General features: G+C 18.7%; 1 protein-coding gene across 1 annotated transcript; it reads right to left on the minus strand.

Moving 5' to 3' along the window:
• Positions 1-262: 262 nt before the first annotated feature.
• On the minus strand, positions 263-16657 carry LOC100863107 (retinol dehydrogenase 12). Its single transcript, XM_003695037.4, has 6 exons — positions 16379-16657; positions 7110-7188; positions 5930-6234; positions 2054-2173; positions 1183-1396; positions 263-1103 (listed from the first exon to the last, which is right to left on the minus strand). Exons 1-6 carry the CDS (start codon positions 16653-16655, stop codon positions 953-955), a joined length of 1146 nt encoding a protein of 381 aa, XP_003695085.3. The 5' UTR covers positions 16656-16657; the 3' UTR covers positions 263-952.
• Positions 16658-18296: the final 1639 nt, after the last annotated feature.

The following is an 18296-nucleotide window of genomic DNA, read 5'->3' on the forward strand; positions in this document are numbered from 1 at the left end:
CAAAAAATTTGCGAGATATTTTTATAAATTCTGATTATAATTGGAAATATTTTGAGACATTTAACGAATCTTAATATTATTTCAAATTATAGATTATGGCTGTTCTTCATTTTTAAAATCATTAATCTTATTATGTAAATGAATGGATTTTCTTCATTAAATTTTTTTATCTGCTTCACTTTAGATTTATTTAATAAAGTTTCTATTTAGTAATATAATCTAAATTATCTCAATAATGGAAAATAATAAAAGAAAAATAAAATTATTTTATTAAAATAAAACTTTATTTTTAACATATTATTATTATTATTATTAACATAGTTATTATTTAAAAATATATACATATATATGTATATAATTTAACATCTTACAATATAAAATTTATAATAAGTTACAATACATACATACGATATATATATATGTACATATATATCAATATATACATATCGAGCTTTTTTTATATTGTTGATAAGTTAATAAATATTTAAACTTATTATTATGATTAAAGTAATAAAAAAAGTATATACCGAATTAATTATAAATTATAATATATAATAACTATATAATAATTATAATACATGTATTATTATAGTTATATAAATTACAATTTATAATTTGAGATTTTTTTACTTTTTTTTATTTTTTTTTTTTTTAGTGACACATAAATTTAAAGATATAAAAATAACCTTTATGTTTAAATCCCATAATGTGAATATTTTAAATAAAAATATTCATATTGTATTAATATTATCATATTACTTAATATCTGGAATATATAATAAAAATATTTAATCTCCAAAAAATCTCCTCAAATACTTATTTTCTTAGTGCAAAGTTAAATAAACAACATATTATAAATTAATATTATAAAATTAACAAAACAATATTAAAATTGTTAAATATTTGATACAATTGCATTTATATAAAATTTTGGAGTAAAAGTATTTTCTTATTATATAATTTCTTTGTTACTTATTATTTTTAATAGTTCCTTAAGTCCAATGTCCGATGACCAACCAAGTAACTCACAACTATATTTCCATAATTGACTTGCTAATTCAGGATCACAAGCTTTCATTGATGGATTTACTACTCTACAATTGCTGAAGAAGAAATAAATTATATTATTAAATAACAAATAACAAATTTTTCATATATATAATATACATATAATGAATTTACTCATAATATAGGCCACTTTCTTTTCCTGCATTTTCATCTATAGCACAATATATAGTTGTCTGAGCACCTTGCTCCGCAGTTTTCATTAAAGGATTAATTAGCGATGATATTAATCGTGCACCTCGAAAGTAAGATGCATCCAAATATCGAGAAAGTTCCGTTTTTACTACTCCAGGGTGTAGAGAATATACATTTATGTTTTGAATTCCAGCAGCTGAAAATATATCAGAAAATAAATTGCATGAATTTATTACGAGAATCCAAAATATTTTAGATATTATAGACATGTTAAATAATAGAAATAACTTAAAATATAATTTCAAAATGTATTTGTACGTATAATATATAAAGTGAGACATTAATCATAGTATTATTAATTGTGCAGAAAATAATAATGCGATATGATAAAAACAAATTGATAAAATTTTTCTAATCGAGCTATGTTTTTGAAAAAGTTGATTTTAAAATATACTTGAAATCCCAAAATCTTACGAAATTTTATTTAATGTGTTTTCTAATAATCTAGCGAATCTATAATTGATTAACATATAAACACAACATGTTTATGAAATATTCATTTCTTTTGATAAATTATTTAGAATATTAAATATTATATATTAAATATTTTATATTCAAAAACAATTTTTATTTATATAAAAAATAATATATATCTTAGAAAAAGTAAAGAATACTGATTCAATTTAATAAAAATTTGAAACATTAATGAACATAATAATTAGTATTATAATGAAATTTGCCTTATTTTTATAATTAATAATTTGAATTCAAAATATTTGAATAATTAATTTATCAATATCAAGATAATTACTAAACTAAAAAATTTATTAATAAACATTATTCTGCTACTTACCACGTAACTTGTTATTCAATTCTTTAGTAAATAAAATATTAGCTAATTTACTTTGACAGTATCCTTTTATCGGAGTGTAGGAATGTTCCAAATTTAAATCTTCGAAATTTATATCACCATCTATAATAAAAAATATATATAAATATTAAAATTAATAAAAGTAAAATTTTTATAGATTAATTAAATTTTTTAACAGATAATAGATAAATATATTTAATGAATAATACAAGTAATTAAATATTTTTTAATAAATATCACAATAACGTATGTTTCAATGTATGTATAATTGTATCAAAGAAATTCATTAAATAGTCAGTAAGATTCCATGTTCAATCCTAATCTATGTGTGTGTTAATTAGAAATAATGATAAAAATAAAATTTCAAGAAATTTCAGCATATTATTTATTTTATACATTTTGTTAAATAAAATAAAAAGTTAAATCTAATCAGTATTTAAACACTTTATTATAAAAAACAATGTTTGATTATTATTTATATATTATTTTAATATAGAAAAATAGCAATATATTGTGACGTTATTTTTAAGACTAAAAATTTATATATCTATAAATTCTACAATAATTTTATATGGACACCACGGAAACAATAACAAAAAAATACAACATAATAGTATACGATGGAACGTTGAGTTAAATTCATAAAACATGATCATGTGTTTTCTTCGAGGAAAATTCTATTGACATTATTTCGCGAGAAATCATTCCGTTTGCATTAATAATTAATGCGAATTAAAACTGAAATAAGTGGAAAACAATAAAAAAAAAAATTAGAAATTTATATTATATGGAATATATATTCTTCAAGGAAAATTCTGCTAATTATTTTGCAAGGAATCATTCTCTGCACTAATAAAAACTCTATCATCGTGATTAAGGAAAAATGCATTAAAATCAACGTTATATTATCCACTATTAATAGCAATAAATGTGATCAAAATGTATGAAGTACAACTGTTGTTTTTCTTCATATCCGAATGATAAATATAATGATAATTTCTTATTATCATTATCTTTATCTTATATCTTTATGCTTCGTAATCTATATAAGTAAATTAAAAATCAAAATAAAAAAAACATGATAATACTGCAGAATCATATAAGAAGATATTAAAAAGGGAGAAAAAACAAATTTTGCATAGAATGTATATAAAATATTTACAATTAAAAAATGAATTTCAAGAACAAACAAATTAAATCGAATTTAAACACATTTTTTGATATAGAGCTGGCACATTATCACACATCATAATATTTGCGAAATTTTATAAGATTAGTTATAATTTAAAAACATATATGTTACTAATATGCAGAGATATCAAACGAAGTTTTATACAATCTAGAATTAATTAATCACAAATATACAGACCGTAAAACAAATAATCTAAAATTGTGTTCGATACTTTGAAAATAATTCTATAAATACGATGAAATGTATGATAAAAAATTTACTTGCGGCATTATTTCGACGCTTTTTATATGCAGAATTATTTTATATTAAAATGAAGATATAAACATAAACCATTTTGAATGCTCATTTATATATATATCTATTTGTTTTACCACAAAGGCAATATCTAGAACTTGCTATTAATTTTAACATTAAATCATTCATCATGGCACTTTCTTTTATACAAAGGATTTAACAAATTTTGTTAATTTTGTAATCAATTCAATAAATTAAGAAATTTACTTAAAAATGAAAACTATAACAAATATGTTAAAAATTATCAAAAAATCAAACATTTTATAAAACAGAATAGTATTAAATCCATTTCATACTTTATATTAGAGAGATTTGGAAAGCCAGTAAAGTTTTGCTTGTCGAAATTATATTAAGAAGCCATATATTGTGATAATAATCAGTTATCTTTGAGATAATTTTGTAAATGAAATGTTTTATTATATGTTCTTGTAGCTTATATTGAAATATTTTTAAAACTTATGCATAACATTGGACGTAATGATAATGCTGTTTTTGAGAAAAAAATTCAAAAGATTCTTGGAATTATATATTTTTTAAAAACGCTTCGGCATGACTATGAACATGATGAACATGGTAAACATGATCTTGGGATTAAAATGATGTTTTCCAGCCATGCCAATTTCAATCAGCATTATTTTATTTGAGAAAAATTATTACAAACTTGGATCAATTCCTTAAGAACAGCGCACTTTATGAGTGGCATAGTTTCTACTTCTAGAAATTTTCCTCAGATTGTTATTCAATCAGGAAACTAATCCATGATATCATTGGCCACTTGTGTAGCTCATCCACAATCACAAGAGATAAGCATAAAGAAAGTTTTAGAAGACACAAGCGTTTTGATAAACTTTAAGGAAATCAGAATTCTTTTAAATTTGTAATCTTTTGAACTTTATATTTTAGAACTTTTCTAATTACAAAACTTGTAAAACCATCAAATTTTTTAACAATTCAAAGTATTGAATTATTAGAACGCATTTGAATTCTTGAAATGTGTAATCTCAAATTGAAGAAAAATTTTTAAAACGTCGTTACTCATTATTTATTCAATGACAATATTTCATTAGCATATAAACTTTGCTCTTGATTATTTAAATTAAAACTTTGTTAATAGCGAACTTTGTAATGAATCAATTTTATTAGTATTATAATTATATATCACAGTTTCATGATGTACAAAATCCAGTCCATCTTGTACATCGAGTAACATTGATGCTGGCTGATATATAAATTTTTAAAATTCATAATTCAATAATAGCTTTAGAAAAATATGTACATAAATAATATTTTAAAAATAGTTTCAGTATATATAAGCTAAAAAATATGTGATAAAAAATATAGGATTCTATTAAAAATTTAAATATGATCAGGAGACAATTCAAGATTAATTCTAAGATTAAACATTTATCACGATATATTAATACGATATAACTTTTGTCTTCTATAATATTTTTAATATTTATAAAAATAATCGTATATATTCATTTAAAATGGATATATTATATATAGTTATAAAATTTTATTATTATATTTAATTTATATTATTATATTATTATTATATTTAATAACAATGTTTTAATATGATTATCATGAGGTTGTTCCTCAGTGTCGATAAAAATCATAAAGCTTTAATTTCTAACGACACTACAGTTTCGCACTTATGTTTGTTATAAATCAAAAATCAATTAAAATAGTAAGAATGATTAATTGATTATAAAAATAACAAGTGTGAAGTAATTTATAAAAGCAATTTGAAGTTTTTTTAATTTGTGATTAATTGAAATTGTATTAAGAATTCAATAATATCGCATCAGAAATTGATTAGTGTTAAAAAATGAATCAATCTTTTCGAAGAAAAAAATTATGAAAAATTTTCCAAAAAATTTTCGATAAGACATTGATTGTTTAAGATTTTTGAAAATTGCGAGAGTGGTGGTTAATTTTACGTGATTAAAAACCACCATAACGATCTACTTAAAGCTATATCCTTGATTCTAGCCAAAGATTTAAATTTTTGAGTAACACACGTAGGAAATTACTTATTCAATAATCATGACAAACAATGATCTTATAAATTCAGATAATACATGTGGAGAAAGTTAACGCATGAATTCTGGATTCATGATCATTAGAATTAATTTTAGTTTTAAAAAAAAGTTCTCCATAACATCATCGTTGGAAGAACCAGAATTTCGTGGCTACTTAAGAACTAGAAATATTAAAAATTTAAAGAAGACTCAAAAAATATAAATATAAATTTTGAGAAAATAGAATTACGAATATAAATTAGAAATTCTGATTCAGTTTTATGGATCGCTTGTATTATGAGTGAAATTAACGAAAAACAAATAAGAACAGTTATAATAACTCACATTTATGTGCAAGCGATGAAACATTAATTATTCTACATCCTGGTCCAGATTCTTGTATTTTCGGTAGCAATAGAAGTGTTAATAGAAAGTGTCCTAGATGATTAACTTGAAAATGAGTCTCAAAATTGTCTTCTGTTTTTTCAAATGGATGCAAAAATACTCCTGCATTATTGATCAATATATGAATATTCGATTCGACTGCTAATAGATGTTGCGCACACTTCTTGATACTTGCAAGACTACTGAGATTCAAGTGACAAATTTCTAATTCTCCTAATTCTTCTTCGAGTTTATTTTCTTGAGCTCTGAAATTTTATGTATTGTAAATATGATTATTCAAAAAATTTGTCGATTTGATTATTCTTATTAAATTTAATGTATTTAATGAGACCTGAGAGAAAATTTATTAAAAATTTCAAATAAATAATAAAATTCTATAATATTTATAAATAGTCAATACATTAAAGCAATCAAGAACCAAAAACTAAAAAGTTCGAAAACTTCTAAATTAAACAATAAAAAAAATTGTATATCAGTGAAATTATATTTTAAAGAAACAGGCTTCGTTTATCAATAAATAGCAAAAAAGAAAAAAAATATTGAACTTCGAATACAATGTTTTATTTGTACTATTTATTTTAATATAACATTGATAAAAAAGATAAGTAATGATAAAAAAGAAAAAGAAAAGTGCATTTTGTCATAAATTTATATTCAAATTACATTCAATAATGTAAACATTTTAATATGAATAAAAGAACTTTAAATCTTCATTGATGCATAATTAATTTTAAAATTAATACATTGTAATCTATTTAAATCATTTTAAATTTTTCTATTTTTCTATTTGTAAATATTATAAAATAATTATTTTATCACAATTGTTTATTTTCAATTAATATTTGATTTGTATGCAGTTGTATGCAAATTGGTATTTATTATTTATTATAAATAAATATTAAGGTATAAATATTAAGCGTAACTATTCACATATACTATTCGATTTAAATTTTAATTTCTTTTAGATTATATAATTTTTGCTTTCTAATATAATCTTCGATTTTATAATCTTCGTTAACAACAAAATGAGATACATGTTAAATAATGTAATTAAAGAAAATATATAATTATAAAAAATATATTAAATTTATCTCTAAAGTAAAAAATAATTTTCAAATACCTTGAAACATTTTCTTTTATATCATTCACTGCTTCTTTTGCTTTATTAATATCACGACATGCTAAAATTACTCGGCCACCTGAAAAAAAAGAAAATTATATTATTTTCTACAATGTAAGAATAATAATTAAAATAATTATATGCAAAATGCGAAAAAAGTTCTATTTACTTATTAAATATTTAAATATTTAATGAATAAAATCATTTTATTTGTTGAATTTTAAAATGTTCAGTTAAAATACAATTTAAAAATCATTTATGTTGAGAATAAACTTTTAAAGAATTATAAAAATTTTTACGGAAATATTTGGTGAACAATAAATTACAAAATAAGAAATTACGTATAACAATAATTTTAATAGTAATTTTAAAACTATTGTATGATTACAATTGAAAGAAAAAAAAATTAGAAATTAAAAATTGAAATCATATTGAATCGAAATAAATATTTATGATATTTATACAAGATAAAATATATAAGTGCATATATTTTATATGTATTTATCTGATACATTTAAAATCTTTCCAATTTCCTTTTTTTTTTTTATTATTAGAATTTCTGATCATCTTAATAAAAAAATATACATTTTAATTTTTAATTGTATTAACTTCTCTGTATTCATTTTCACACCATGCATTTTAAGTCAAAATCTTTTATTGTTTTATTTATTCGTTTAAATCTTTTTTACTAGCGCATACATTTTTTTCAAAGCTTAAATAAAATTGAAAAAAAATAAAAAATGAGAAATTTAAAAAGATAAAATTATAAATATAGAAAAATAAGACAAGTATAAAGAAAAAAAAAAAGAAATTTATACATAAGTATTTTATTAATTTTTTTTATTTTTAATGTAATCATCTTTTTTTTATTTTTTTATGTAGATAATAAAAGGATTCAATAAAGAATAGATGAAACATACAAATACGAATTATACATGTTGCATCATGTACATTATATAATAATAGTACGATTATCATTACACGTCAAATAATAGTATGAACATATATGGTAAAACGAAATAGCTGTACAAAAATTTTTTACAAAAAAACAAATTTTATTTGTTGAGTTTTCAAAATCATTTGATTTGTCATTAATATGTTCTCTTTTACGTACTATTTTACTGCGTAAGTAAATATATTAATATTCTTTGATAAAGAAAATTGATTATGAATTAGAGATTATTTAATTAATAATTTATATTAATAATTTAATGAAATTATTTTGTGCATATAGATTAATGTTATAATTATATAATAACATCAGTACAAAGTTCTTCTTTTATATTATCGGAAATCATATACTATATCAATAGTTTACATCATTCTTAAATTTGCAAATAAAATAAGAACTTATTTTATCTATGATAGTTATTCAAACTAATTAACTACTAATTAAAACTATTGCGTCGTAACAGTGTAGCAGCATATTCCAGATAATTTGATCTCAGAATGAAACATATGAGTATTGTTTTATAATACAAGCATACGAGACTATTTTTGTAGAAAGTTTTTAACGATAAATTAAATGATTTCTTCTTTTTTACACTCAATAATCGCAAATATGTTATAATCCATATATTCTCTTTGAAGGATAATTTGGAGATAATTTGTGACAGTTACCAGATTATTCAGAAAACAGTTTCGAGACATTGTAGATTTCATTCTAGACATCATCACTTCTATCAAGAATTCCAGCAACAAAAGTTCGAGTAGAAGGGATAAACACGATCTAACAGAATAAATAACGAGAGAAAATAAATCATTAATTATCAGCAGAACAAAATTGATCAAATTTTCAATATTATTTTCAAACAGATTCATTTATCAGCAATCTTTTTCAATCGCCGTCATTTCAACAAAATTTAGCATTATTAAATTAAAACTGAATAATTAAAAACATAAAAATAATATCAAAATATTCTTAATAATAATTTTATATTAAAAAACAAATTTTAAAAAAATTATTAATCTTTTTGTTTATTAACTCTTATAATAAATCTTTTTTAATTAAATAATAAATGTTAAAAAGAAATGTATGTATGAAAAGAAACAATTTTTGTTTAAAAACTTTTTTTATATATTCTTCTTATATTCTCGAATTATAACATAAAATCGAAAAATAATCATATTTTTAAAAATATAATCTAAGATTATAATCATTTCTGAACAAAATAATAATATATTTTAATGCAATTATTATTTATCAAAATTTTATTTTTTTTTTATCTCTTTTTTAATAATATAAAGAAAGATCAAACAGTTAACATTTTCTTCTATAAATTTTATGTATTTATGTGAAAAAATAGAGAGACAAAATAATATACATTTGAAAAACAGATCATCGAATTTTTTTTTTTTTTTTGAATTCCGATGGTTTGAGACGCAATGTAATTCTACGCTGTTGCCTACAATAAAAAATTAATGTGAGCGATTAAAAAGATATGGACTCTTAGATGTTGAAAGAAACTGTTAATTTTCTACTTCTATTCATTTCTACTTAAATAAATGAAGTTTAAAGCAAAAGAAAATAATTGTTCTAATTATCCGAAAATTCCATTACCCAACCACTTTTATTTTCCTATTAGTTCGAATACGGAAATCTCTACTGTATTTCAAATAAATATTATTAAATATCAATTGTCTAAATAATAAAAAATTATATAATCAAGTTTTCAATAACATTCGTTTCATGCTCTATTGAAATTATGTTTTTAAAGTATCGTATTATTACAAGATTGATCATATATGAAAAATAAAAAAAAATTTTTTAAATTTCAAATCATTGCAAAAGAACTTATTGCACATTTTATATTATGGAATCTATTAATCATTTAATTTAATTAAAAAAAAATATCCATATTTATATTTGTCGTGTCCGCAATAATAGTATTGTATTGCGATGTATAGTTTGATGAATGTAATAATAGCTGGATGCTTGTCGAATATCCTTCGACAGATTCGCAATAAATGGTATACTTCTTAAAGATGAGTGAATTATATAAGTGGTTACTTATGTGAAGTGCGTGTTTATTAGAGAACAGGGTCTCTCACAATGTTATAATAGATAATGATTAGAATACGATATGTTCACAACTATCTGATTGCTGTATTTAGCAATCAAACTATAATGTGATTATTGTGAGACTCTATTTGCAAGTGAAGCTTGTGCCTTCAGAAAAATCTCTTCCTATTCAATTGAAAAGGTCACAGTTTCACGGTTAGACACGCCAATAACCAATAATATCGTGATCAGTATCCGAATCGCAATCAAATTCAAGGAAATTCTTCACTTGTGTTAAAAATAACATTTGAACTAAGATTCTTGATATAATTTATCTAAAATATATATTTATAAAATATTATTATATTTAGCTACCAATATAAAGTTTATAAATTCAAAATAATTATACATATATATGTATATATATTATTTACTTTATACAAATTTTTAATATAAATAATTATAAACCCAGAAAATGATACATTAAAATTGTTCTGTATATTATGATATATTTATGAAGAAAAAAGATAAAATATTAATTTTTTTATTTTTTTATATATACTACAGCATACTTTATTGATAGCAATTGAGACTACAAAATTGTTAAATTATAAAGGATTATATATCAAAAGATCTGTATATGAAATGATTTTAAAGATTTACAATATATCTAATAAAATTAAAAACAAAAATTTATTTAGTAGAAATAGAAAAGAAATATTTTCATTAATTCAATATATTATTAATATATAAATATATATTACTTATATATACTATATAAATATACATATTTATATCAATAAAAAAAATCTAAATTAAATGACAATATTTAAAATTATTTATAAAATTATTTAATATCCTTATTTTAATAATTTCTATTATTTATATAGTTTTATATAGTTAAACTTAAAAAAAGAAATTGCATATGATTTTTATACTTAATTACATAACTTTAATTTAGTAATTTTTTAATATTATTTTAATTATTTTCTTACTCATCTTTTCCTGATATCTAATTAAAGCATAAATTTCAATATATTTAAATAATATATATAAAAATTTTATAAATTTTTAATTACAAAAATTTTTTTATTTAATCTTAATCTCTCTAATTAAAATTTAATTTTATAAAATCTTCACTATAGTAAATTATACACAATATATAATAATGTATTTATTTCTTAATATATAATAATATATAATAATATATAATATATAAGTTTTATAATATTTTTTGTTTTTTCTCCTTATATTAATCATCTTCAATATAATCAATTTTTAATAAAAGTTTATTGATTCAATAATATATCTTTTATAAATTATATTATATAAATAATATTATATATATAAATATTCTTTTATAATTATTTAATTTTTAACATATTATAATTTTATAATGATATAAATAAGAAAAAGAAAACAATGTCTTATTTGAGAATTATTTCAAAATTTTTCATATATATCTTTCAAAACAAGTAAATAAAATAATTTATATTATAAATTTATATTTACCATTATTATTATCAATCAATAATATTATGTATATCTATATATATCTACAATAAAAATTTTTATATATTAATCATCATTAATATAATAATTAATATTTTAAATTTTCAATAAAATTACTCTTTACTTCAAAAATAGCTTATAATCTATTTATAAATATTTATAATTATCTATTTATAAATAAATATCTTATAATAATAAAATTTATTTTATATTTTATTCTTTCTATTTCTTTTTCAAAATTTTTAGATATTTTTTTCACTTAGTCTTTCAACAATAGTTTCAATTTATATTTAATACTATATATATATATTATATATAATAGTGTTTGTTTCAACTTATATTTAAATTACATTATTTAAATCATTATTTAAATCATTATTTAATAAATTTAAATTTGCTGATTATAGAAATATAGATAACATAAGTAAATTGTGTAAAAACTATTAACATAGATTTGAAATTCTGTTTAGCTTGAAAATAAAATAGATTGATGTATATGAAATAATATTTTTTTAAAGTACTTTTTTAAAAGATAATAATATATTTAACCTAATAAATTTTATCTTAAAAATAAAATATATTAGATTTATGCATATAAAATAATATTTTTTTGAAATATTTTTTTAAAAGATAATAATATATTTAACCTAATAAATTTCTACATAATTCTTCTAGTACTTTTCATAACTGATTAATTTTATAATTTTATATTTATAAAAATCCAATTTAAATTTTAACAAGTCTTAGAATGCTTTTATAATTTGCTTTTATAATTTTGCTTTAAAATAATTTATTGAATGAAAAATTAAAAAATTATATTTAATTCGAATAGAGAATATTTCTAAATATTTTTAAATGTTTTTTTTATACTTTTAATCATGTTTGTGATATTTTCTTCTAATTTGATGATGCAAGAAATATCATTATCATCATTATTTATAAAAATTGATAATGTTACAAATACAAATATCTAATTAATATAATTATCTATAATTATACTATACTTACTATATTTACAATAAAATTATAATATTTCTTATTATTTCTTATTATCATTTAATACAATTTATACTAAATTTTTTTAATGGTTAATATTTCATTTAAAATCACAAATGAATTGTGTTTCATTCAACTGCCATATTTATCGAAATCCATAGAAACAAATCAAAACACATTTCTATAAGATTTCGAATTAATTTTGAATTAAAAAGATTGAATGTCTTTTTATGCACTGCTTTTTTAATTATTTTCACATGTATAAAAAAGTCCGAAAAACTAATGAATACTTAAATAAATTTGAATTTCAGATTATTAAATTATCCAATCAAATCACTGACAAATTTTTATCTTTATTTCACTTACACTAAACATTTTTCATTCTTATGTAGAGAGAAATAATAGAAATTGATCTGTATATCACTTATTAATAATATTACAATTAATAATAATAATATTACATATTAAAATCACATATCCATAAAAAATACATATTGCAATTGCTTTTTTTATATATTGAATGAATATTACAAATTCATTAATTTTTTTTTTTTTTATACTTTTATTTTTAATATACGTTATATAAATGTTACGACGAACTAAGTCTAAAACAAAGCAACACTATCTTAGCAATCGAAAAGATTGTGATCTAAGCTTTCGTATTCCTATACTTAAAACACACAAACATAACGTTCGATTTTAAATATTACTATCTCATTTTTTCTTTCTATCAAATCTCTTTTTCTAACATCCAACATACAATTAGTAACATTGTCGTGTCGCGGAATCAGTTCAGAATTTGATGAAATAATACATATTTGAATATTTATTTAAATAAAGTTTTAATTAAATAATTTTCATATAAAATTAAATTGTAAAATAATAAATAATAATCGAAATAATTTTATTTAAAGAAATTAATGTGAATAGTGAATAAAAAAAATCTAATATTTAATAGTAATATGAAAAAGAAAAATATAATGCTTATATAATTTTTCTAGTGGATATAAAATAGTAACATTAATATTATATTAAAATATAGATATTGAATTTTCTATTTAGTAATTTCATATCGTAATAAAAAATATTAAATTTAAGTGAAATAGAGACAAAAGTTTTTCAGTGGTCTATGAATTTCAAATTGATTCAAGTATCATTAGTGACTTTTTTGTACATGTAAGAATAAACAAATGTTATATGTAAAAAATACATTCAATCTTTCTAATTTGAAATCATATGAGAGTATGTTTTGATTTGCTCCTATGGATTTCGGTAAGTAGACAAATTGAGTGTCATACAATAATTCAACTATGGATTTAAATAATGTTTATACCATAAAATAATTTATCAATGGATTTATATAAAGTGATGATGTATATGTTAATATTCTGGAATTTATTAAAACTTATTCGAGTTTAACTTATTTAAGTTTTTGTTAAATAAGGAGTTATATAATACGTACATTATATTACATTATTTTAAAATTTATTTGAAATAATCAATTGTATATAAAAAAGTATCAGTATATTTACTTTCATCGAGGGGCTCCGCTACACAAGCGACATTGTAATACGGTACTGCCGTGCACCCAGCTGAGCGTTCTCGCTCTTTCGCCGTCTTGCTCTATATACAAACTAAAAATGCTTATAATTCCTTAATTAAGCCTTATTGGACATATGTATATATAAACTTTCTTTATCGTTTTAATATCTAGAATCCACCTTCCAAAGATGTCTCGTTTTTATAAACATTCTGTATATATATATATATATTTTCAAATAATAAAAAATTTACATAACGTTAAGTTCTTATCGTAAAGCTTTAATTTTTGCTTTTTTAAATTTTTGATTGATTGATTTATTTTTTTTTTTTCATATTTTTAATAGATTTTTTACAATTTATATAAAAGAGATTAAATATAATTTATATAAAAATTGATTTTCATTATGAAATAAATTAATAAAATAGAAAAACATTCAAAAATGTTTATATAATAAATATTTATAGTAAAATTTACTAATTAAAATTGATTTATGTAGACTATCGATTTAGATACAATAATTCTATCCAGTTAAATATTATTTCGTGTTTTCAGTTGCAAGTGTGTCAATCATGTTGTTTCAAATCTAATGGCATAATCGATTAACCTATATTATTTTATCTCTTTAGATATAGCGTATGACATTTTAAATAATATTTCGAAAAAAATATAAAATATAAAAATATTTTAACATATAAAATCATTTATATAATTAAATCTAAAATTATTTATAATTTATTTATTATATAAAAAAATAAAAAGCTATAATATATATAAAAATAAACTATTATATATATAAAATATATATAAAAATATGTCATTTCAAATAAATAAAAATTTTTATTTTAGCGATCTAAAAAATAGTTTGTTATGAAAATATAATTAAATATAAATATTTTTAAAATAAACTATTTAAAAAGATAAAAGAATGTATTCAAGAGATATAATTAAATATGTTATTATCAAGATTTATGTTTAAAACAAACTATAATAAATATTGTTATATTTTCAATATATATTCAATATATACAAAAAACTATTTAATTTTGAACGATTTTGATATAATTTAATAATAAAATAATTTTTGAGAGTATTTTGAATAATATATATATGTATATTCTGAGATATATTATTAAACATGTATGTATAGAAAAAAATTATCTATATTAAAATAGAAATTTTTGTGGCATTATTCATTTGTCACTTTTACTATTAATCTTCTTATTTTCTCTTTTTTCATTTTTAGATAGATTTTATAGATTTACAATAACGACAAATGAAATAATTATACTTTATTATTGCAAAAATTGATTTAATAATTTCGCAATAATTATATTATGAAGTATTAAAACAAATAATCTTTTCCTAACCTATTTTAATTAATGATGTAATTAATGTAAGTACATAAATATATTTGATATTATATTTATATATATAAATAAATTTTTATAAATATCAAAACATATTGAAAAAATATATTAACAATTGATATATTAATATGAAATATATATCTCACGACAATCTCTATTAATATTATATATACTTCAACGATATCTATATTATATATTTATATATATATGATGTGTATAACAATAATATATAAATAAATATATAACGTATGTAAATATTTTAAATTATAAACTAGTTGTTAATAAACAGAATATATTAATAGAAATTGAGAAAATGATCATTGTATAGTTGATTTATTAAATATAGCAATATATAAAAATTATATATATTTTAACATTCACATAGTGATTTCAGATTCTGTACTTATTCAATGTTAAGTATAAAAAATAAAATATATATTTAATGAAATAATTATTATTTTAAATCTATAATATTGAAGATGTATCTTTTTTGGTTTCTACGTTTATGATTCAATAATAGTATGATAATAGTAATACAATATAAAATATTCATACATAATGCTATACTTTTAATTTAATTTTATAATTTCTGTAATATATATAATACACAAATTATACAATATATTTATATCATAATTATATTAAGTATAAATAATTTCATTAAATCATATTTGATTTAATGTCAGTTAAATAAATTTTTATATTTAAAAATATTAATATATGCATATATAATATAATATAATGATAATTTAAAATAAAATTGTAAATATATATCATGTGAAATATCTAAAGTGGACTATAAAATATTTTATATATAAAAATATTATTAATATGAATAGTATATTCTTACCTCTTTTATATAAATCTCTGGCTGTTTCTTTTCCAATTCCACAATTTGCACCTGTTATCACAATAGTTTTACCATTCAAACGAATATTACTTCTGCAATAATTACTAAAAAATCGCATGTTTAGAGCAAGTTTTAGCTTAATTGCGACAATAAAAAATAAAAAAAGTTGTTTTATCGAGAATCTTGAATAGCCTTCTAATAGTAAAATTTTGTACTTTGTGATCTCATTCACTTCACTGAACGGTATAACTATACGGTATTCTGTACTTGATATCATCATGTAAAAGTAGTGGGGTTTAAAATAGCAACCATTCACATGTATATATATACATATATGTATATATATATATATATATATGTTGTAATTTAATAATAGTTGTATTTATTTTTTATATATTTATAAAAATATTGATTTATTCATTTCCGTTATTAGCATATATAAAATATAACAAATTATTTTTTTTGAAATCAGATATGCAAATATCGATTTTTTATTTTAATTAATTAAATAATTTCGGAAAATTTATTATTTAAAGGACAAAATATTTAAAAAAATAAAAATTTTTTTCAAATTTTTTTTGGAATAAATAAATGGAATTATTTTTTACTTTTGGATAAATTTTATTAAACTTAATATTTATTTAAAAAATATTTTTTTTATTTTATATAGTTAAAAATATGATTTTTAAAAAAATTCGATTATTTAAAAAATATATATAATAAAAATAAACATATTCTAGATGAATAGATATTTTATTAAATTTTCAAAATTATATCATTACACTCTAATATTAATAAACAAGAATGTTTTTTGTATCTATGATATGATATATATAAATAAATATAGCACATAAATAAAGCACATAAATGAGCAATATTTTATTAAAAAAATTAAAAATAAATGACCTTAAGATTAGATAAAAATAATAAAATGATTTATTCAAATAGCTTTTGTTAATAAAATAGGTATAAATAAGTTAAAAGAAAATAATATTTTTAAATTATTTTTTGATTGTTTGAAAAAATTGAATTTGCAAATTTGTTAGATATTTGTGTATTATTAAACAATATCATAACTTATTAGATTTAGTCGCGGTAGTATTCCTATAAATTAGGAACCTAAATTTAACAATTTTCGAATTTTTTTTATAAGATTTTTAATCTAAAAAATGATAATACTTCAAAAATATTTGTGTTAAAGAATTAAAAATAAATAGTGATATTCGAAGAGTTAAAAAATACATAATTTAAATTCAATTCAAATATATGGTTGGAAAAACATTTTAATTCAATGAACAAAGTTATTTATGTAACAATATAATTAATGTTTCAAATATTTGTTACATGAAATGATTTTTAAAAAATAGATATTAATCTTAATTATGAAACTATTCAAATTAAGAATGAAGAAATTACAGAATGAAAGAAGCAATAATACAAATCGATATGATAGAAATAAAATAATAAAATAGAAGCAAATCGTCATTATTCATATTTACAAATACAAATAGAGATAGAAGTTTCATATTTTGAAAATGAGTTAATTCATGAGTATTTGATGATTTTTTAAATTCATTTTTTCGAAAATGAAATTTTTTTGCATATGGAATCATCATCCGTTGATTATATTAATTGTACTTTTAATGTTTTTATTTTTGAAAGAAAAAGATTAAAAAGACATAACAAAAATTGATATTTTTTTATAAATTCATTTTTTCATTATTTCCTAGATATGATAAACAATTTTTAAGACTAGATTCAAATTCAGTATATAAAAATACACGAGAAATCTATTCTGAAACAATAAAATCTATATAAACTGTTTTTTTCGTATCCGTCTTTAATATATTTTTTGCATAAATGAGTAAAATTTATAAAAAAAAATATTAACTACAATTGATTTTTTCTTATATTATTA

This window comes from Apis florea, unplaced genomic scaffold (assembly GCF_048593485.1).
Source record: "Apis florea isolate Af1SG1 unplaced genomic scaffold, ASM4859348v1 contig_1794_pilon, whole genome shotgun sequence".
Taxonomy (NCBI): Eukaryota; Metazoa; Arthropoda; class Insecta; order Hymenoptera; family Apidae; genus Apis; species Apis florea.

Coding starts and splice junctions, on each gene's coding strand:
- LOC100863107 (XM_003695037.4), bottom strand. CDS start 16,655: ATGATATCAAGTACAGAATACCGTATAGTTATACCGTTCAGTGAAGTG. Junction 7,189..16,378: donor CAGAGATTTATATAAAAGAG/GTAAGAATATAC, acceptor CTTTTTTTTCAG/GTGGCCGAGTAATTTTAGCA. Junction 6,235..7,109: donor ATAAAAGAAAATGTTTCAAG/GTATTTGAAAAT, acceptor ATAAAATTTCAG/AGCTCAAGAAAATAAACTCG.